Source organism: Podarcis raffonei, chromosome 5 (genome assembly GCF_027172205.1).
Source record: "Podarcis raffonei isolate rPodRaf1 chromosome 5, rPodRaf1.pri, whole genome shotgun sequence".
In the NCBI taxonomy this organism is placed as follows: domain Eukaryota; kingdom Metazoa; phylum Chordata; class Lepidosauria; order Squamata; family Lacertidae; genus Podarcis; species Podarcis raffonei.
This window is the reverse complement of record NC_070606.1, coordinates 68,682,385-68,704,438: the sequence shown is the minus strand read 5'-3', so window position 1 is coordinate 68,704,438 and position 22,054 is coordinate 68,682,385. Positions and strand designations below refer to the sequence as shown.

Sequence of the window (22,054 nt, the reverse complement as noted above, 5' to 3'; positions counted from 1 at the left end):
CCTCAGCAATTCCTGATGTCTGCTGAAATGATAATGAACAAAACTTTGGTACTGTTCTAGTTCAGAGCTTCTCATTTAAACTCCTTTAGTGTCTTGACGCATCTTCTTACTTTTGCCTCTTGTTTTTAATCATTAGAAGCTAGCTCTTCAGGATGGGGCTGTGTCAGGCAGGGAAATAAAAACCTGTTTCCAAGGATGGGGCTGTTGTTTTGGTCTATGAGCATGGGCAGTTTCCTCCATTAGAATTTACCTCAGGGAGGCTGTTGTGCTTTTCTGTGTCTACAAGCACAGGCACAAGGCCTAAATTCTCTAGCCTGGAGTTACAAGAGCATATCCCAATCCTGTTTTGTACTTGAAAAGAGCTCTGGGGGACCTGAACACATAATCCTGGGAAATGTTCTATGCTAGATTCCAGAATGAGGACATGAGATGACTGATTTGAGCCACAAATACTCTCCTGGTTTATACAATGAAGGATGGTGTAGAAATATTAAATTGAGTTGAAGAGCAGCTCTTCCCCTGAATTGATGAGACCTCTGGGCTTAATGCCTATGGTGGTGTGTCAACTAAAAATGAGACCCAAAGCTGTTTTGGCTTGTACAGTGACTGGATTAATTTAATCTTGAATCGCTGAAAACTGTGAAAAGAGAATAAATTGCTTGAAAACTTGGTACACAAAGCTGTTGCTTCCTTCCTGCCTTTAATGAGAAGTGGATGGATTTTAAATATGTATAAATAATAATGCCATTTTTGTATAGGCACTAATACATGTGCTGGGTAAATCATGAACCATTACAAATAAATTAAATGACAATGGGCTTAAAAATTGATCCCTGCCCTTGCTCACACCAGCTAAGCACTATAATCTGGCTCTTTATTCCTCTCAAGGCTGCACAGTAAGCAATCCATGTTTTAAAAAATGCCTCAACTCTTTCATTACAATAAGGAAAAGCAATTTATGCAAAGGATAAAGAGTAAAGGAAAACGGCATTCAATAGAATGGCTAATTTGAGACGCACATGAACTGCTCAGCCTAACGTACAATTTTATATGATGCATTTGTCTTATAATTAATTATCTGCTTCACCATACAATGGGATTTCTGCCTTCCCACCCACCCCTGTGTATCGATCCTTTATCAATGGCTGAAGTTTAGCTTCTCCACTGCTTTCTTCCCTCATTTAAAGAACAAGTTATTTTCAAGCTCAAGTCTGTGACTTGATGTGGCAACAATTTAGCCTTGTTTCCCAAGCTTATTGGAAAATACAGCAAGCAGATATATTGCTGGCAATCCTAGCTGGTGGAATTAGCGTGTATAAAGTGTTATGCGCCTTCCCTATCTGGACCCCTCCTTATATGCAGTTTGCAAACCCGTGCATGAAGTGCATACAGAGCAACTTGTGTAAATAGGGTGCCATGTGGCATATCCCCCACACTTGTGTTTTCCAAGTGGCTGCATTTAATTGACATATTAAAGTTGTGCAGAAAGTTTTGGCAATCCGTAGGGAGTACAGAAGTATTTCTGGGTGCTAGAATTTATGCCACAGCATCTAATGTGATAAAGCAACACATACCCACCAGACTTCTACTACAGGTATAATTAGTGGGTTATAGAGCAGCGTGCCTGTGATGATGGTGAAAAGATAAAAAAAAGAGAGGGAAAATTAACTTAGAACCATAGATGTCCCAAGGGTCCTCTAGTCCAACCCCTTGCAATACAGGAATATGCAGGTGGCCTGTATAGGAATTAAACCTGCGAACTTGGCTACTTTATGGCTAAGTAAAGGGTGTGAACACAAGGAATTCTACCAGTGCAAAATAGCCTGGGCACAAGGAACAGAAAACCATAAAATTGGCCATATGGGGATTTTTAAATAAAAAAATGTTGTTTCCTTTCCATGCTAACAGTTCTCCTTTCCCTTGGAGATTCACCAGAGTCTGAGCCTGAACATTACCCAAAAGTGCTGCAATACATTCATATTTGCCTGACTTTTAACAGCCATGAGGGTGTTTTAATTCTGACGTTGCATTTTCGTATTTTGTTTTATCGCTGTTACTTTCTCTGACCCTTCAAAGATAGAGGATGTTATTAAATTAAGGCAAATCAATAGCTGTGTTGAAAGAATGCAATCTCCGATGTCAAGCTTTACTGTTGACTTGATTTTTATTTATTTTGTTTACCATAAACAGCAGTGAGGATGTTACCTCAAGAACTGCTTGGGGGGGGGCATGAGTCATTGACATTATTGTACAATTTGCTCTGGAAACACTTTTTGACTGTTTAAGACCTGTGCCGTCACTTTTTCAGAGCCTTTAGGTTTGCTTCAGGTTACAAATGCTAAATAAGGCTCAGGGAGGTAGGGAAAAAATGAGCCATAATGTTAGAAACTATAATATATGAAGAAATTGCTTTTCTTATCAACTCAACTCAGTTGTATTACAGTTCAGGTCATCCAATCCCATGGCTGTATTTTGGAGAACTCACGAGGGCAGCCACACTTGAGCAATTATGAACATAACCGTTTGGTTATGTTTGGATTTTTGTTGAATAGGAGACTGAATTTCCGCTACAGTTTCCATGCACATTTGAAAGCAAGTACACTGTTGTTGGAAGATAAAATGTGCCCATTTATGCCACTCCATCGAGACAAATCTTCGTTACTGAAAGCAACATCTCTTTATGGAATTCATAGGTTAAGGGTCTAAAAGAGGCTACAGATAAGCTGAAATTTCTCAGAATATTTTGTTTTTCTGACATCTGACATTTTATTTTTTTTCTCAGAAGGTTGCCTTGTAGAATTTTCTCTCCATATTTATCAATGTTTTTATCGTTTAGCAGTTTCTGTCATTCAGCACCATCAACCGCTTAGTGTTGTAGTTGACGCGGAACATTGTTTTGCATTAGGAAGTGGTTGACTGTTATTAAGAGCAAATGAGGATGTGTTAAAAAGTAGAATTAACTGTTTCAAATGGATATCTTCCAACACTGGAGTGAGGAAAATTGGGACAGGGCCTCAACGGAGGCTGCATCCCCTCTCACTCATGCTCTCCCACTTGGCTCCCTGCCTCACACCTTCACCTGCCACAGAAAGCCAATATACTTCTGGAAGCTGACAACACTTCTGGAGGTCGGTGGAAAGCCACAGTGGAAGGAGGAAGAGTGGTAACATGCAGGGCAGGGTAAGCTTTACTTCCATTTTTTTTGGTCCCACACTCTGGTGTGAGTCAACTAATTCGCACCCTGGTGTGGGACCCCCCCCCCCAAAAAAAGTGCATCTTTGAGCATGGGCGCCAAAATGGGACATCCAGGATTGGGACCAGAAGCCAGTATGAAAATGGTGATGTTACAGCATTTAAATTCAATTTTGAATTCTGCAAAACTGTAAACTTGTGATGAGAATTTTTGTAGGCCTGCTCACAGCATATAAAACTAAGAAATCCATCACAAACTTAAATTTTTGTAAAATTTATCTTTTACTAAACCTAAACTCTTTCTCAGATATCAAGATGTGTGCTTAAGGAAAGTAGGTGATACGTGAATGGCATATAAACGAACCTAAACAAAAAGTAATTACTGTTCCATAAGGTAACTTGCCCCTGACATCAAGGATTTTAAGCAAGCTGATTTTGTACCGGCTTGTGAGACTTCCCTTGCTATAATTTCACCAAGAGATATTACAGGTATGTCAACAAAAAAGGAATCCTCTTATCTAGCTGTGAAAAGGTAGCATGGCAATTGACATTTAGACAGAGTTTAATGACTACAGGAAGGCAAGAGGAAAGTAGTAATTGTTGTTTTTGTTGAAATTTGTATATCTTCCTTCACATCATCTGAAGATAACAGCGTGGCTCACAACATAAAAATACAAAATGAGAATACATAATAAGATAAACCAATAACTCCCTCCCATAAGCATATTTAAAATGCCATAGGATGTTCAGGTTATAGAGAAACTTTTTCACCTTGCTCCTAAAAATACCGTATTTTTCGCCCTGTAGGACGCACTTTTTCCCCTCCAAAAATGAAGGGGAAATGTGTGTGCGTCCTATGGGGCGAATGCAGGCTTTCGCTGAAGCTTGGAGAGCGAGACGGGTCGGTGCGCACCGACCCCTCTCGCTCTCCAGGCTTCGGGAACACATCCGCAGCCTAGGCAGCCCTGCGGGAGGTCCCGCAGGGCTCCCCAGGCTGCGGGTAGCAGCCTGCTTCCCGGCGCGCCCTGAAGCACAGCGCCCCTCGCACTGGGCAGACATCCGCAGCGTGTTGGAGCCCTGCGGGAGCTCCCCGCAGGGCTCCCCATGCGGCGGATAGCGGCCTGCCGCCTGGCGCGAGGGGCACCCTGAAGCAGAGCGCCCCGCCCGCCGGGCAGACATCCACAGCGTGTTGGAGCCCTGCAGGAGTTCCCCGCAGGGCTCCCCACGCTGCGGACAGCAGCCTGCCGCCCGGCGCGCCCCGCATGCCGGACAGACATCGGCCAGCCCCACAAGCTCGGGGGACAGCAAGGAGGCGCAGCGCCGCCATCCCGCTGTTCCTCAACCTGGTTCAGTTTCCCCGACCTGGTTTTGGGGGGGAAATAAAGGGGAAAATTTTTTCCTTTATTTCCCCCCAAAAAACTAGGTGCGTCCTATGGGACGGAGCGTCCTATGGGACGAAAAATACGGTATATAATGAAGGTTCCAGGCAAGCCTCTCTGGGGATAACATTCCACAAATGGGGAGCCACTTCAGAAAAGGACCATTCTGGAGTGAGAGCAGGAGGCAGAGGTGCCAGCGGCAGAGAGAGGAGCCAGGCCAAGAGCCCCGATGACGCAGGAGAAAGGCAGAGTCTGTGGCTGTGGGAGGCGTGTTCAGAACTGCAGAGCTCAGAATTCTGGGATTCAAGCCTCGGAACCATCTTAAAATCCCTCCCCAAACACCCAGCAGCAAGGAAGGGGGCAACCAGGCCTTCTGTGGAGAAAGTCCTCTCTGTCTTCGACAAGCTGGAGCTCACACCACCAGCTGAGTCAGTTCTTGAGCCCAGCTCCCGGCTGCTGGAGGAGCCAAGCCGCAGCAGAGCCCAGGGCTTGCAGCATGTGTGTTATGGCATTGGGAACTTCTCCTCTTGCATCCAAGCATGATACCAGCTGGCCTTCCTCCTGCTGCTGCTTGAGGAGCTCAAGGAGGGGAAACGCTGCATCCACAATCTTCTACATGGTCCACTGCGGGAAAGCTCTCTATAACAACTTGCTCTGGAGCAACTGGTCATCACAGGGGACAGCTTCAAGGGCATTAAAGACAGGTGCTGAGCAGGATATTCCAAAAGGACTACAGTTACATTGCAAAGTTTTCAATAGCAACAGATGAAGAAGCCCATCCTTCTCTCCCTCAGTACTTGGACATATTTAACGACACCTCTGTCCACTGCTTTCCACTGGAGAAACTGAGGGACCTTCCCTCAGAGATCTGGAAGCTCCAGGAGGAGCCAGTTTACCCAGATGAGGATCAGCCAGAGATAATTAGAAACAAGAAATGAAATTGTTCCCATTCCAGAGGCTATGGATTGGAGGTGCAGGGCTGGGTTTGGGTTTCCTTCTTTGGAGAGGGGCTTGAGTTACTTCTGGTGTTGCAAAGAGTTTACATTAATGTCAAGTTAGCTACCCCCCCCCCAAAGCAGAAGACTAGCCACACTGTCTATTTGTGTGTTGCTCTATGGCATCTCCATGGGACAAACGAGACACGCAAAGCATGCACAAGATGCCAAAGCTCTCCTTGTGTCTCTCACTTGCTCACTGAGCAGCAGAGCTTTGGAGGATCAATGGGGCAAACCCAAGCATCTGCTTCTGGGCTTCACCACCATCTCTGTTCAACTCTGGTCTGCTCCCCTCCTATGAGAGTTCCCTCATGGGATGGGATGGAAAAGGGGGGAGAGATCTGGTGGTGCTGGGCAAGCTGCCCAGTAGGACTGGGCTCCCTCATTAAGGGGGAGAGCCATTCATACTCCCAGCTGCTGCTTCAGGATTAATGCAGCAACTTCTCAGAAAACCAAACTTCTCCACAAATCTTGTATTTCCAATAATGTTTTTAATTAAAAGCAACACACATTGAAAGAATGAAAGCAAAAAGAAAGAAAGAAAAGAAAAGAGAAGAGAAAAGAAAAGAAAAAGGAAGTTCCAGAACTCTTGTGGAGAAATGGTGTCTTCTGAGATATTGTGAAGAAGGGCCTCAGATCATGATTGCAGGGTCTGGGTTGGTTCATATGGGGAGATGCACCCTAATAAGTAAATCATACAGTAATCATTCTTAGGTTCCCACTTATGCATATCCAGCTTGGCTAGAGATGATGGTAGTAAATAATGTCATTGTAGTGAACCATCTCAATCATAGAAACATGATAAACCTTTTGATGTCTCTTGGACCCATTACATATTGTAATAGGAGGGCAAACCTAGGAAAGTAGTTTTAGCGAGGTGCAGGATTTTGCATCAAACAGTCCAGAAATGGAACACAAACATTGACAATGTGGAGGTACATGAAATTGGATAAACACATTGGCTTCATTATGAAATCAAGATGCTATTAGGGGATGTTGCTAAGAAGAAACGCTCAAAAAGATACAGCACTTCCCTATGGGAAGGGAAACCTATAACAGGTTTTTGATAGAAGCTTGGATGGTACAAAATGAAACCTGCTAAGGGGAGTAGCCTTTTGTTACTGAGGAAGACATACTGTTTTGTTCCATATTGTTGTCTTTCAGCCAGAAGTGCAATATTTTAAGCAGTCAAATAGATCAGGTGTGGTACTTAACCTGCAAGTACGGCATTGATGCTCTATAAATAAATGTTTCCAAAGCTCTTTCATGTAGATCATAAGGCAAAAATACATTGTTTTCTGATAAAACAATTATTTTGATAAATACTTCGGTAAGCTGCAGACATCCATATTCCCGACCTTAAGTCAATATGGCTTTAGCTTACTGGCCTACTCAAATTGCACTAAGGGGAATACACATGATCTAGACAGCAGCTTTGTTTTGTTTCTACTAATTGCTGAAATTAAAAGTTAACCTGCATTGAAAGCAATATCATAACTGCTGTAATTTGCATTTATTGTGGATTCTAATTTGCATGAAGCTGGTGCTTTCAAGCATACATAAGCTGGTGACAATTTACTTACTGTCAGGAGCCCAGAGGAGACAGCCATGCAGTGGGCAGTAAAAGCATCTACGCCTACAAAGGAGTTCTATAAAGGAGTCACAGATTCCACTAATTATATTCCTATTAGATTGACAGAAAAGCAAGTAAAACAAATTGCTACCATTAAAATAAAAAGGGGGGGAATGAGTTATACTCTGTGTTTGGAGGGAAGTTCATCATTAGTATTATATGTCACATTCTCATTGATACCACACTGGGCAAGTAGCTGAGTTACATATATACATTGTACTTCAGTCATACTGTATATAAATTGCAAACAGATTTTTATGTGTTTTTACATCTCTGCCCTATAGGTACTAGTGGTAACTTGGAAAAGTTAAAGACCCCTTTGGCCACCTTGTTAAGTTTACAAGATAAATGCAACACACACAAACACTCATGTTTTGGGTGGTGGGTTTTTTTGTGGGGGGGGGGGGCAAAGTTCTATTATTCCCCATAAAAGATGCAGAAAAAAGATCTCTTTCACAGGGAGCGAAGATCTTTTTGAAATACCCCAAGGGAGACAGCACAGCACTAGCCTAGCAATCTGCTCAGCAAATTGGAACTGCATGCTTTATGCAGTAGTTCATCAAATTTGTATCTTCTCATAAGCCTTGTCTTGGTTGTTTATTGATTGATAGCATGGTACACCCCTCCTTTCATCAAGAAGATGGCCTCCAGTCATTTCCAGTATATAAAAATGCAACTCAATAAATGAATAGGCAGATAAAACACTATGATCAGCGAGCAAATTCCCAGTTTTAAAAAACAACAAATAAATGTGAAGTCAGCCCTGTTGCATTTAATGGCTCAAGTAAGGGTGCACGGAAATACAGCAAGGATGTGGAATCTCCACCGTCAAATTGAGCTTGTGAGGCCATTTGCCCCCAAACCATGCCCCCTACCATATATCTGACAGCATACATCTGACATCAGGTCGGCTGGATTGGCTGCAGAACCAAATTCCCTCTTTGCAAGCCCTGTGTAGGGCTTTGAAGTCCTGTCTATTGTCACCGGACATCAGATGCTTCACAAGTAGGTAGCCCAACTCACCTGTCAAATTTGGCCCATGAGGGGTAGGGAAGGGAAGGATCCAATGCATTGGCCAAATCAGATTCCCACCCCTGAATTACAGCCTAAAAAAGAAATCAGCTTAAAAGAACAGAGTAGATTTCATCTGGCACCTTAAAAAAATGGCAAAGAAGGCACCAAGTGAACATGTCTGGGAAGTCTGTGATTTTAGGTGCCACCAAGGATCCCCAGATCCTACAATGTTTAAGGCTTTAAAGATCAAATCATGTATGGCATGTATACTATAAAGAGCCCCCCCCCCTCCATATCTGCAGCAGGCTGCAAAATGTGTCTGAAAAAGTGTTTTGAAGCATTCTGCTTTTTTATCCAATTACATGTTTTTTCAAACCTATTCTTCATTCAGACTGTCATGTTTCCAAAGGCTTTTAAAAGAGTCACCATGCTACAGTTCACTGATGAACCCAAACAATATAAAAGGGAGGAATGTCTCAGAATGCTGATATGCCAAAAAAAGGAAGCAGAAAATTATTATTGAGAGCCTTTTTTCGTGTACACGGTCTGTATCTAGGTCCTTGATCATGCCTGGACTAGCTAATGTGGTCTTTCTAGCCCAGGTGCATCTTTTAGCATCCTCATGATAGAATTATAGACCTTGTCACACTCAGCCCACAAGCCGTTGAGACAAACAGGCATGCCGTAAAATTGATTTGTTCCTCCACAATAGTGAGATACAAGTGGACTTTCTTTTTCTTCCCTGTAGTGAGTGCCAAAGCAATATGGGTTGCAGACAATCCACTACAATCCATTCCTATCCTGCTCATAACTTGCAATGATTTGGCATTTAGTTGAAATTCAAGAAGTGGGGAAAGCAAGGAAATGTGCTAACAGATCGCGCAGCATACGCAGCCTGTCCTTAGCATTTCCAGCATTGCCTCTCCATGCGTGCATTTTGAGGAAATGGTTGTAAGGAAACTTGGCATAAAATGGATACTTTTGTGTGCATGCATAGGAACATGTCAAACTTTAGAATGATCACATTCATTCATTTTACCCCACCCATCTGCCCGGATTGTCTTAGCCACTCTGGGCTGCTTCCAACAAAATACAGCATCAAACATTAAAAACTTCCTGAAATATCCTTCATCCAAGGATCACAGGGTGGTTTTCAATATAAAAACACAAAAATGCTTATTTCTGACCAGTCTGATCTTAAAAAAGAACTGTCTGTGTCCTTTTTCCAGTTACTTTTCTGCATACTGTTTTAAAATGGAAGGCGAGATATGTAACAGCATGCACGACTCTGTCAAAACCAATGTTAGCTTTAACTGAAGTCAATCAAGCACAAACAGTCCTACACCATCAAATTCTTAGTTTAGTCACATTAGTTAAGTTAAGCTGATTAAGTGCTTGAAAAGGGCATACTATTTCACAGCACCCTAACATTATGTATTATGTGGGCATGGCCGGCAGTTCCTGGTCATAACTTTCTTTTGTTAGGGGGATTTCTAGCTAATGCCTCAAGATGTGTGGCTGATTTTTCTTCAAGTGGGTGGAGGGGTGGATCTCAATAAGTCTGCATGAAAACCCATATGCACATTTCTCTTGTTATGCAAGATCTGTATAAAAGGAAGCAGACTGGGCTAAGCTAGACTGAAATTCTCCTACAGGTTATGGGGGGGTGTATTTCTTTGGAATACATTCAGAGAATATGCAAGAAGTGTACAGAACCAGGCTATAAAACAGTTAAACTGCACACTTCAAGTCACAGCATGCTTTCCTACTGGGTTGTGTGGCACCACCACCATGTGAATGTGATGGGATGTAAGGGGGACAGCTTCTAGGTACCCTGCTGCAGAACCGCATCAGGCTTGATACGTCAGTGGTAATACCTTGAATCTAGCACGGTAGCAAATTGGCAGACAGTGCACTCCTTTCAATGGAGATGTTGGTGAGAGGTTGCCCCAAACAGCAACCATTCAGTAATGTTTTGCACTAGCTGCAGCTTTCAGGCAAAATTCAAGGGAAGCCCTATGTAAAGGGCATTGCAGTAGTCAAAGCAAATGTGAAACGGAAACTGACAGATTCCTTCACCTCTAGCTGCAAGCATCTGTGAGGGAAGGAATGCCTCTCTGTGGAGAACTGATGCAGGGGCAGGGAAATTGCTGCTTGTGGATGTGCTGTGCTGTGTGTCTTAATCTATGCTCAGCTTTATATTTGCAAATAAACCTAAATGTTATACGCATACACAAAACACACCATAGGTCTCTGGTAATGTCTCCTTCCAAATTTGTTTGTTAGCTTTATATCCTACCAAATGGTGCTCAAGGTGGCTAGCAGCAGTAAGAAAGAGGTTAAAGACAATAGAATTGTCAAAAACAGTACAACAAGAGGGATAAAATGCATCAACTTAAATGATTTTAAAAGACAACCAATTAACCATCTGCAGCATATTTACAGTGGAAAAAGTAAGACGAAGTGACAAGGAGCCCTGGAACCCTGGACAACCTCACCAAGTAGTTTCATATAGATGCTAAATAGCATGGGGAGCAAGATGGAGCCATGAGGCACAATGACCAAGGAATCTAACAGGACTTCCCCAGTCACCACCTTCTGGAGGCACCCATCCAAGAATGACTGAGACCACTGTATAATGGTGCCTCCAAGCGCCAAGCAACTAGCCAGTCCAAAAGGATACCCACACTGATGGTCCTGAAAGCCTCCAAGATGTAGTTTTCATCATAGATGAACCAACACAACAACAGCTGTCTTAATTTCATAAACAGGCCTGAATCCAAATGGAAATGGATCTAAAATAATCCTTTTTATCCAGGAAGACCTGAGCTGAGATACCACCAATTTGCTGGGGCCAATTCTTGTTGCTTTTGTGTTGTTGATGTTGTTGGTGTGTGTGTGTGTGTGTGTGTGTGTTCACATACAGAGTTCCTCCCATGGCTGCTACTGCCCCAGTTTGCCTTTAACTGTTTGGTTTTCAACACGTTTTAATGTAAAATCCAAAGCGGGCAAAGAAATCGCACTTGGCCAGGGATAACTGTAGTGCCCATGCAGCAGATAATTCCATCAGGAAACTGTAGCTAAAGGTGTCGTGAGATCTGTCTTCCATCAGAGAATTTATATCTAGCATCCTGACAGCAGCACCAAGTACTAGTTGATATTTCACTCCCATGGTGTCTTTCGTTAACAAGCTGTTTTGTTTTCTAAGTGGTATACTCTAAGGGATGAGAAGTGTATCCACTCAAAGTTTAGAAACGGGGAGAGTTGTTCAGCTTTCAAGACAGGTGTTATCTCCAGGGTGAACACATGTTGCCTTCTAGGGAATTCTCTCTGCCTGCTGTGCACAGTTATCCTTGCCTGTTCTTTTCCCATAGGCAGCGTTCTGGTCCCTTATGTTGTTGATGCTGAGCGCCACTGGGAAACACTTAAAATAAACATGCTTCTTTAAATTGTTATAAGAGAGTGAATTTCAACAGGGAAGATTTAGTATGTTTCATGCACAATTGGAAATGGAACCAGCAGCATTAGTACTAGAAGCTATGAAACTAAATTACATTTTAAAGAAAATGCGCATCTTCCAGCTAGGAGCCACCATGCAAAACATTCTAGTTAGCAAAGAATAATGAAGTTTCCTGGGCATGGGGTAACCAAAACATTTTGTTTTCTATGCGTAAACTCCAGTAGGACTCTCTCACACACACCATAGCTCCAGGATATGTGGATTGCAAAATAAAGGAAGACTGCCTTCCCTAAACATATTTAATCTGAGATTTAAATGTTTCTGAATTCATTAGTGAACTTCAGTAACATTACAATGTTGCAATGCTTTCCAGGGCTCTTTTGCAATTGCAGGGGGTGTCAATGGCTTGTGCTTTTCATGCATCTACTGTAATGTACAAAGGAGCACATTGCACATCTCCTCCATGGGACTGGGGAGGGAAGCGTGAACTCCCAGTATAGAAATAACTTAAATATATGTGTTTTCCTGTTGCACTTTACAGTAGAAGTGTTAAGATAAGAAACTAATGCACTCATGTTTCCTCACTTTCCTGCAGTTGGTGAAAGAGGTCGCAGGAAATTTAGGTGGTGTTAAAATATTATACACATCTGACTTAGGATGGATGTACATGTTGCCTCAAGAAATTCAGGTTGTCAGATCTATTTTTATAGAGGTAATGTGAATGTGGAGGTGAGGAGACATTTGTAAGAATGAATCAAAAGAATCAAAGTAAAGGAAAAGTACTAGGCACCTGGTATAATAGCAAGCAATTTTATTCTCAAAACATTTTGCAAATAAGTCACAGCAGGTCACCATCCCTTCTACCCACTCCTTCAGGCCAGATGGTAAAAGTATGCCAAATCCATTTAAAACCTTCTATAAATCCTAATACAGTCATACCTCGTGTTGCGTTAGGTTCATGTTGCGTCTATTCAGCTTGCAAATGCAGCAAACTCGGAAGTGTATACTTCCAGGTTTCACTGCACATGCGTGCACAGAAGCGTTCTACATGCTTCGCACATGCGCAGAAACGCCGCTCTAGTTGCGGACTTTTCAGAGTGCGAACAGCACCCCAGAACAGATTGTGTCTGCAACCAGAGGTACCACTGTGTGTTATAACCACATTATAGCCAGCTAACACAATGAGGACAGCCTGCCTCTTAATTTAAATTTTCCTACTAAGCCTATCAGAGATCAGTCTCCTCCATTAATCAGAAGAGTAAGAAAAAAGATGTCCACATTTAGCTGACTAAAAACCTTTTCAGGAACTAACCAAAGACACTAACCAATAATGCAAATCTAAAGATCTAAAACATTGTTTTAATACAAATCTAAAAATCAAAACATTCGTATTGAAATAATGTCAAAGTCTATTAAAGCAGCAGCATTAAAATAGAATCAGTAGGAAGTTCAGGTGCTTCAATCCCAAGGCATGCTCTCCTCTTCCATCACCACCCCACACAGTTGATTCCAAGGAAGTTCACCAACCAATGGCTGGGCAGCCCTTCTCTCACTTGGAGCACCTCACCCTTCAGGGCCGGCCCACCCAATATAGGCAGGCAATGGGAGGTGACCACCTCAGGCAGCAAGATCCGCAGGGGCAGCAGATCTAGACTCCACGGAATTATCCTCTGCTGCTGCTGTAGTGGCAGCAACAACTGCAGTACACCCCTTGGAGGCCAGATCTGCCCAGTGCCCACCCAATGCCGCTTCTGCAGTGGCCTCTTGGTCAATAGGAGTCACTGCTGGTCTCATAGGTGCTACTTTTGTTGTTTAGTCATTTAGTCGTGTCCGACTCTTCCTGACCCCATGGACCAGAGCACGCCAGGCACTTCAGTCTTCCACTGCCTCCCGCAGTTTGCTCAAACTCATGCTGGTAGCTTCGAGATCACTATCCAACCATCTCATCCTCTGTTGTCCCCTTCTCCTTGTGCCCTCCATCTTTCCCAGCATCTGGGTCTTTTCCAGGGAGTCTTCTCTTCTCATGAGGTTGGCAAACTATTGGAGCCTCAGCTTCACGATCTGTCCTTCCAGTGAGCACTCAGGGCTGATTTCCTTAAGAATGGATAGGTTTGATCTTCTTGCAGTCCATGGGACTCTCAAGAGTCTCCTCCAGCACCATAATTCAAAAGTATCAATTCTTCGGCGATCAGCCTTCTTTATGGTCCAGCTTTCACTTCCATACATCACTACTGGGAAAACCATAGCTTTTACTATAAGGACCATTGTTGGCAAGGTGATGTCTCTACTTTTTGAGATGCTGTCTACTACATCTTTATTTTCCCCTTTGTTCCTGGTGTAGATCTTCACGCACCACTTTCTTTTGAACTAATTAGCCAGCTCATGGGTTGCAGGAATAAGTATTTCTGTCTATATATTTGGGGACTGGCTGGTCTGAATCCAATGTCTTGCATTTGGGAGGGAGTGGGGATAGACACGGGGAATATTCAGTCAGGCGCTGTTCCTATGTGACCGGTGTTTGTACAGCCCCATGCAAGTCTTACTGAAGCGAGTGGAGATCGTATTGCATTTAGCATGGTGCTTGCCTTATTTGAACTGTCTGGGGAAGTAGACACAGTATTAATAAAAGAGCCAAAAACACACCCCTTACTACAGTCATATGCTTCCCAAAGATGGTGGGGGTGGGGGGAAATGGGTTACTGGAAATCATAGATTATGAGAAAGCTGGGTTAAGAAGTCCCTTGCCTTCTGTCTTTCTGAAGCCATGCTAAATCACTCGAAAGAAAGATTGGTAAAAAGGAACTATAAAAACAGCTGCATTTTCCCAAGGTCAATTGGCTTTGTAGCCAGATTGAAAATGCTGAACAGCGGCTCCTCCTGCTGGTTGAAAAGCTGCTTGTGCCTTGTCAACAGAATCTGTGGTAGTGAGGAATGATCAAAGTGCTTGTAATGAATCTAGTTATTTCCCGCTCTTGAACTGGGCATTAGACAGGCACAACTTTTTTTCTGGCTACATCTGTGCTAAATGCATGTGTAATTCCGCTGACTTCTGTTAAACTAGCTCCGATTAGCATAAGCTGTGTGGATTCTATAATGCAGCACATCATTTGTTGACCAAGTCTATCCTTTCCGCAGCCTATTGAATCGACAGGTTATGCATACAGACAGGAGCTGAACTACAGTGGAGTTTATTGTTCCTTAGCTTTTACGATGTGTTTTTCTCACTGTGGATTGTTTTTAAAGCCCCTTCTTTTAACCCAAGTATATCTACTGTGTAAAAAACCCCAGAGAAATTGGAAAAACCAAATAGATGGGTATTTTTAACCGTTTATTCAAGGTTTTAACATTTCAACATCCAACAGTTTCCCTTAGTTTTCCCTCCTCGCCTTCCACTGTCTATCTCCCCCAACCATAGATGGTCCCTTCTTAAATAGTTTAACCAACTCTACTAAGATTTTTTTAAAATGCAAAATAAAATAATCTATACAACATAGAAAGCATATAAATAGATTAACATCTTTCCGCAGGGCCTGCAAGACAGAGCTGTTCCGCCAGGCCTTTGGCCAGGGGACAGCCTGACTCCCTCCCTCGGCAATCTTCGCGGAGCTCTGGCCCAATGGTGGCCAGTGGCTTGAATTTAATTAATTTTATAATGAATGATTTTAGAGTGTTGTTTGTGTTGTACTTTTGTATTGTTTTATTGTTGTTAGCCGCCCTGAGCCCAGCTTCGGCTGGGGAGGGCGGGATATAAATAAAATTTATTATTATATTATTATTATTATTCCATTGGGCTCCAGGTATTATTATGCAAACAACTCTAAGGGAGAAATCCTATAGCAAGTTCCGCTGGGATAAGCGAGTTAGGCTTTAATGAATCTCTCACTTAATCTGAAGGCTACACCAGTTTATCTCCCTCATTGTTGATTTATTCGGAAAAACAGCAGTTGCCTTCTTTTGGAAGAAGCTGTAATAATAATAATAATAATAATAATAATAATAATAATAATAATAATAATTGCTCTTTCATTCGGTATTGAGTTTTGCTTCCTAAAGGAAATTGACCCCAACTGGGTTTTAGCTGATGAATTTAAAAGTTACCATCATACTGTTTTTTTTAATGCATTTTACTAGACCTGTGTGACGTGGGACGGAGATAAACTTCTTTGTGTACAGAAAGGAGAAAAAGAAGGCCGTGGCTGGACCCAGTGGATTGAAGGGGACGAAATGCACTTGGTAAGGACATGCAATGTTTCAAATATATTTCCCTCACCTCTCTCCACTCCCCAAAGTCTTTATTTGTTCATATGGCTAAATGCAATAATCCACAATTTGCTTGTGCATTATGCTGGCTAACTCTGGAGTAATTAAGCATTGGCATTGTGTTTGATTTACTTCTAAGGCAATAATCTCTTTCGTGTCCCTGTCATAAATAGCAGCATTCTAAATTCAGCAAATCTTTATATTAACCGTCAAATTGCTTTGATCCGTTTACACAAGAGAAAGCATGTAACAGAAGTGCCCTTGACTCGCTCTATGATACAAAACGGTGTGTGGCTGGGGAAGATTTTTGCATCCCAAACCACAGGTCATAAGTGGAGGAAGGGAGCTATTTTCTTTTCTTTTTAAGGCTAGAATTTTTTTCAGCTTAGGAAATGAAAGAGAGCAATTCCGTTTTGAAAGTATTATTTCCTTTCTAACCATTATTTCTGACTTTCTGAGATAGTAGGACCTAATAAAGTTTATTGCTGCTGCTTTTTCAAGTATCTTGTTTATAGCCCTCTTGAAAGTCCTCTTCCCACAGGGGGCTACAAACTCATCCCTGAGAACTTACTGCCTACTAAATGCACTTCACCATTTGTTTAGGTTGCTAACTTGGTAAACATCCAGATGAGCCATTGAGATTGTAGATGGATGGAGCTTTCAAGTTTGAATTTCCATCAAAGCCAACAGGACAAGCTGTAGTAAATGAGAGAGAGAATAGTTGGGTTGGAACTTGGAGACATGCTTCTGAATCTCACCGCAGTCTTTATTGCATAACTCTCAACTTCTTCGCCATCTGTAAAATGAGACAACAGTTTCAACGCCAGCACTCTAATCCTAGGAATATTTAATTGGAAGCCGGTCCTATTGATTCTAATGGCATGTGCTTCCAAGAGAGGCTCTGTGCAGGCATTGCAATTAGGGAGGGCAGCTCAGTCACCTGGGAAAGTAGCAGGGAAGCAGGGAGCCTTTGATATCACACATTTGGGGGTTATAAAGTGCACAGGGTCCACGCACACTTCAGACAGTTGCAACAGAGGACACAGAGCTAGTGCACTTATTCCTGCTGTCCCCATATATTTACATTTTCCTAATTATATGGGACTTAAGTGAAATTAGGATCTCATCCTTAGGGGCAAACTAGGTATTGATAATAATGTATTGTAATGGTCAGGCCAATGGCAGCTTTCTACTCAGGATCAGTAACAGCTGGCAGTGACCATTTTTACCAGGAGCACAGTGAAGAGTTGACCTTTCCTGTGGTGCCAATCTTGACTGAGCCCCCATGAAGCTGTTGTTTTAAAAGTAAAAGATAAGACACTTTAAAATGTCAGTGCACACGCACATTTAACAGGAAGTTTAGTTCAGCCATTATAGTGTTATAAAAATGTATGGTGATAATAACGCCACACATAATTTCTCCTTCTGCTAATTTTCTGTAGAATTCATACCTGAAAGAATCTGTATGATAATCCTCAAGCAAATATGTAGTTTGTTTTGATTAAAGCATTGCCAGGTCTGCAGCCATTATCACTACACGGGGGGGGAGGGTCTGTTGCAGAGGGGGTTCCTAAATAAAGAATAGGAAAATGGTTTCAGTGTCTCCATTTGTTTGTAATATGGTGCTGCACTCACTTAGGGAGTCTCACTTTACCTTGCCTACTGTAGCCTTCGCTCCATGCCCCATAAGCACGGGACACCTTTGCCTGGCGGTGCTGTGACCCATAGATTGCAGCAAAATACAGGGCAAGGTATGTGGTGGGCTCATGGGGAAAAGCTGCAAAGGAGAGGGGAATGCCTTAATAAGGCTGCTTCCCCTGGAACTCAGGGCCATTTTGCCTTGAGAGCTCCCTGCCTGCCCACCCTCGGGTAAGAGCCTTCACTGAGCAATTCTGGGTCACTGAGCAATTCTGGGTCGCTGGTTGACAGGGCTGGAAAGGGATATTTCTCTCAACTTGATTGGTACATGGTTGAGGGATTTCCCCCCACCTTTCCCTCAGTGAAATTACAGCCTTCCTTTGTCAGGCAAAGTACATTGTTTGTGTGAGGGCGGAAATGGCATTGAGCAGGATCAACATTGTACAGGGGGTCCCCATAAGTAGCCTGAGGACATAATTCGTCATGGCACTCCCAAGCTCGGGTTGGGGTTTGTGCCTGGTAGAAATCTGCACCTTGGTTGCCCTGTGAGACTTTGCTTGCTGGGCTTGCACCATGGCAAGGTTCAACACTGGCTGACTCGCACAGAACAGGTTTGGGGAGGTCCAATCCCGGCAGATCCATTCCATCAACATGGGGCTTAACCCTTGCCCTGTCTGCTGCAGTCAATAAAGATTTGGCCTGATTTTATCTCATCACTGTTCCACATTCTTGTTATTTTGCTGCTCTCATGGGTCACATAACGTGTCTACTTGGCAAATAATTTCCCACCACTAGGGCTGTAACTTCTTCATGAGACCATAAGTTAAGGAGCAGTAACTAGAAAGAGTGGTGTGTTGGGAGTGGAGTCTCTGGTAACGTGATTTACCGGCAAGCCACTTAGATCCTTGGGTTTCCAAGCCTTACTCTACTCTCCAAGAGTACCTCTAAGAGAACTATGTTACACTCCTATCTGTCTGTCAGAAATGAATCCCTTTGAGTTAAGGGAGTTTACTCAAACATAAGTGGACTACAGCATTAGGTGCTGACCAAATTCACATCTACTTTCAACTAGTTATGCACATCAGGGGTTTGAGTGGGGGATAGATAGATAGATAGATAGATAGATAGATAGATAGATAGGTGATAGATATTTCTAAACTGCCATATCCTAATCCACCATTGTTTGTATTTTATTTATGCTTTTTGACAGCTTAAATTATCACTTCTCTTACCTGCTTCTGAAAGCATCATTCATCTTTCCTCCCCTCCTCAATTTTTTTTTTTTAAATACTTCTGTTGTGTTATTAATGTATTTGGATATCTCATCTTCACATGCTTGTATCTTTGAGAGTTTCTGAATATGTAGGGCATTCAGGCACCATAAAAATTATTCTATGATGCTTCAGTAATAATTTTATGGTCCTATTGAACTTCAGCCAATATTCCAAATGTTAATTAATTAATCCTTTTATAACGTCTATTAAGTGATCTGCCATAAGCTTTCAGCATTTATTCACCATTCTTTCCAGGCAGATTATTTTCCAAGTCAGCATTTTTTAGTTAATTAAAACATACACATCTTATGTTAACTCCCATTCCACTTTAGGCTTTATTTCTCTGCCGCTGTCAAGTCGTTCCTGAGTTTTTTCTGTATGGTGATGTCCCTTTCTCTTCAATAGATAGCCCATTGTTGTGAGATCACACATCCTGGCTGCATTTACTCCTTTATCAAATCCATTGACACAAAAAATGAACAGAATGTGTGCCAGTATTTTTTCATTTGTTGAATCATTTCCATTCAGTCTGTCCCACTTTCTGGTACTTTTTGAAATCTAAAGTGCACTTTCTTCCCTCTTCCAGTTCCATTCAGATCACTCACCTGCTTTAGGTCACTCACCCCAGGAATGGATTTTCCTCAACTAGATTAATATTTTCTGTGAAGTGATATCAAAAGTTCTTCTTTAGACTGAGAAAATTATGTCCATAGCATCCAGGTCATTTTTTTTAAAAAAAAGGTGTTATCTTATAAAATAACGTTAACTTTGTCCAAAAGTATCTCCTTTAAAAATACAAGTTTGATCTCTTCTAATAAATCAAAGGCATCTCAATTCCTTTCCCACACCACTCCTTTTAGGTGCAAATATCCTATTCTCTATGGGGACTACTCAGGTTGAAGGTTAAGAGATTCTTGAACCACCTCCAGAATGCTTCCTTTAGTCTAAAGGGCTTTGGAGTGTATATGTTGGAAACTTCAACTGGTGCACAAAATGGCTGCTGGATTGTTAACAGCCGTTTCATCAGAGGCAGACCTTGGGGTCTCAAATTTCAATGGCACCCTGTGTGGCACCAAAATTCAGCGCCCCCCAACCTTTCACCTTCCATTCTACAACATAATTCTGGTGCCCAGTGCAGGCGAAATTGTGGCACTCCCCTAAATCCACTTCTGGTTTGATCATACTGTGCTTCTCTTTGCCTGCCTGCACTGGGTTCTGCTTTTGTTTCCAGGACCGAGGTGCTGATTTTAAGTTTAAAAACCAGCTTGGAACCCCAGTACCTGATGAAAAGCCTCTCCCTTATGTTCCTACCCAGCCCACATTGCCATTTCCAAAGGCCCTTCTCAGCCCACTGAGGTGCGATGAGAGAAAGGAGGGAGGATGTGCCACATAGATATAAAAGAGTAGAAAGAAGTGTCTTGTTATCTGGATAGCTAATATCTTCATTCATACTGAGAAAATATTTTAAAATGTCCCCAGATAAGCGTTTATGTTTGTGAAAGGGGCACACACTCCCAATGTAATCATTCAGCTATTTCTGTTTGACTATGAATACTATTCGATTCTAAGGAAGACATCAGTGTTTATCTACGAAGAACACAGTGTTTGAAGAAGTAGCATTTAAGTATTGACTTTTCTTTTTCAGGAAATAAGAGCTTGTGGCATCAAATGTAAGCAAGTATTTAAGAAGGTACAGTGATGAGCCTGAACCCAGAGGCCAAGAGGGTCGAATAAAATGGATGGACCAGCTGCCAAACTTACAACCCTGTTAGTGCACAAAAACCTTATCCCTTAACACCTAGAAAGGAGCCCATGGCCAACATCTAGCCATGTCTAATTGGAGCTCTGTAGTGGGTTTTGTTGCATACCGTATATGATATTTTAAAAAGCAATAGTTGAGTCTGAATGAGCATCATCATCATCATGTAGAAGTTCAGATTAAAGCTAATGAAACCTGAATTATGTGTGATTTTATCTTTATATAAATATGCAGATTTTTTTGTTTTTTAAAAAGGGTTGTCTGTGAAGTTTGATATTCACTTTGACTGCTAAGCACATTGTACCAGAACTGTACATAAAATACAATGCTGAGTCCAGACTTGCTTAGCTTAAATGGCAGAACTACATAAAGAATGATCAAGCCTTTTCTCTGGAACTGTTAGATTTGAGGAGCTGGTTTAGGTGGACCCCAGCCTATGATGACGAGGGCAATTGCTGCTGTTGGCAGAGTTTCTCCTAATGGGGTTTTGCTTATGAGTTCATTGCAATGGACTGCTATTTTCCTGCATATGCATTGGGGATAAAATCAATGCACTTATTTATTCTTTAGCTATTGAAACCTGTTTCACCCATCTCTTCAGATAGGACTCCAAGAACAACTTACAGATCAATAATAAAACCAAGAAGAGGCAAGATTTCCCAAGATGGTTTATTGATTTATTATATTTTTTTGTATCCCACTTTCCAGTCAATAATTGTCTCCCAAATGGCTCACATCAATTAAAAGAGAGAGAGAGAGAGACTCTCTGCCACACAAGGAGAATGGATGGAAAATGCAGAGGAAGGGGATTATTTATCCAGGGACAGAATGGAATGAGGAGGTATTTATATCCAGTTTGAGCCAGGCTGATCTTCCCTGTGGATACCTGTGGATCAAGGATAATGTTGCACATACATGGATTCAGAATACAGGGGTGGGAGTCCACTGGGGCCAGAGTGAACAGTAATGGGTACACAGCCTGGGACCCTATCTTCTGAGAGCACCCACCGGCATGTGACACCAGTTAAAAAATCTCAAGTGGCAAAGCTGGACATGATATTTGCTTGAGACTTAATATTTTCTTCATCCTTCCTCCATCCATTTCCCCACTTCCTGAAGCTGTAATTAGGGAAGCAGACAAGGGTGGGTGTTGCACATCTCCTGATCTAAGTTCCACTTCTCTGATCAATTTTTAAAACTGTGCAGCGGTTTTAAAGGAACAATAAAAACAACAGGAGATTCAATCACAGATCAGCCACATAAAATGTAGTTTGATCCCGAATCTAAATAAGGAGGAAGCCTAACAGACTTCCTTGGGGAAAGTATTTTATGATACTTATCCAAAAGGTCCTACTCCAAACATGACAGTACTTTACTTCCCATATAGAAAGAACTCAGAGCAAAGATATGTTTGCAGATCTGAAAGCGAAACATATTCATTGTAAATAAA

At 42.1% G+C, this 22,054-nt stretch overlaps 1 protein-coding gene across 1 annotated transcript in view; it reads left to right on the top strand.

The window, feature by feature from the left end:
* RBP1 (retinol binding protein 1) overlaps nt 1-20,816 on the top strand; it is a 32,863-nt gene extending 12,047 nt beyond the window's left edge. Inside the window, exons 3-4 of the mRNA XM_053389992.1 lie at nt 15,805-15,906; nt 20,491-20,816. Of these exons, the coding sequence (XP_053245967.1) occupies nt 15,805-15,906; nt 20,491-20,544 (156 nt within the window). The 3' untranslated portion in view covers nt 20,545-20,816. The remainder of the gene's footprint in view (nt 1-15,804; nt 15,907-20,490) is intronic.
* Nucleotides 20,817-22,054: the final 1,238 nt, after the last annotated feature.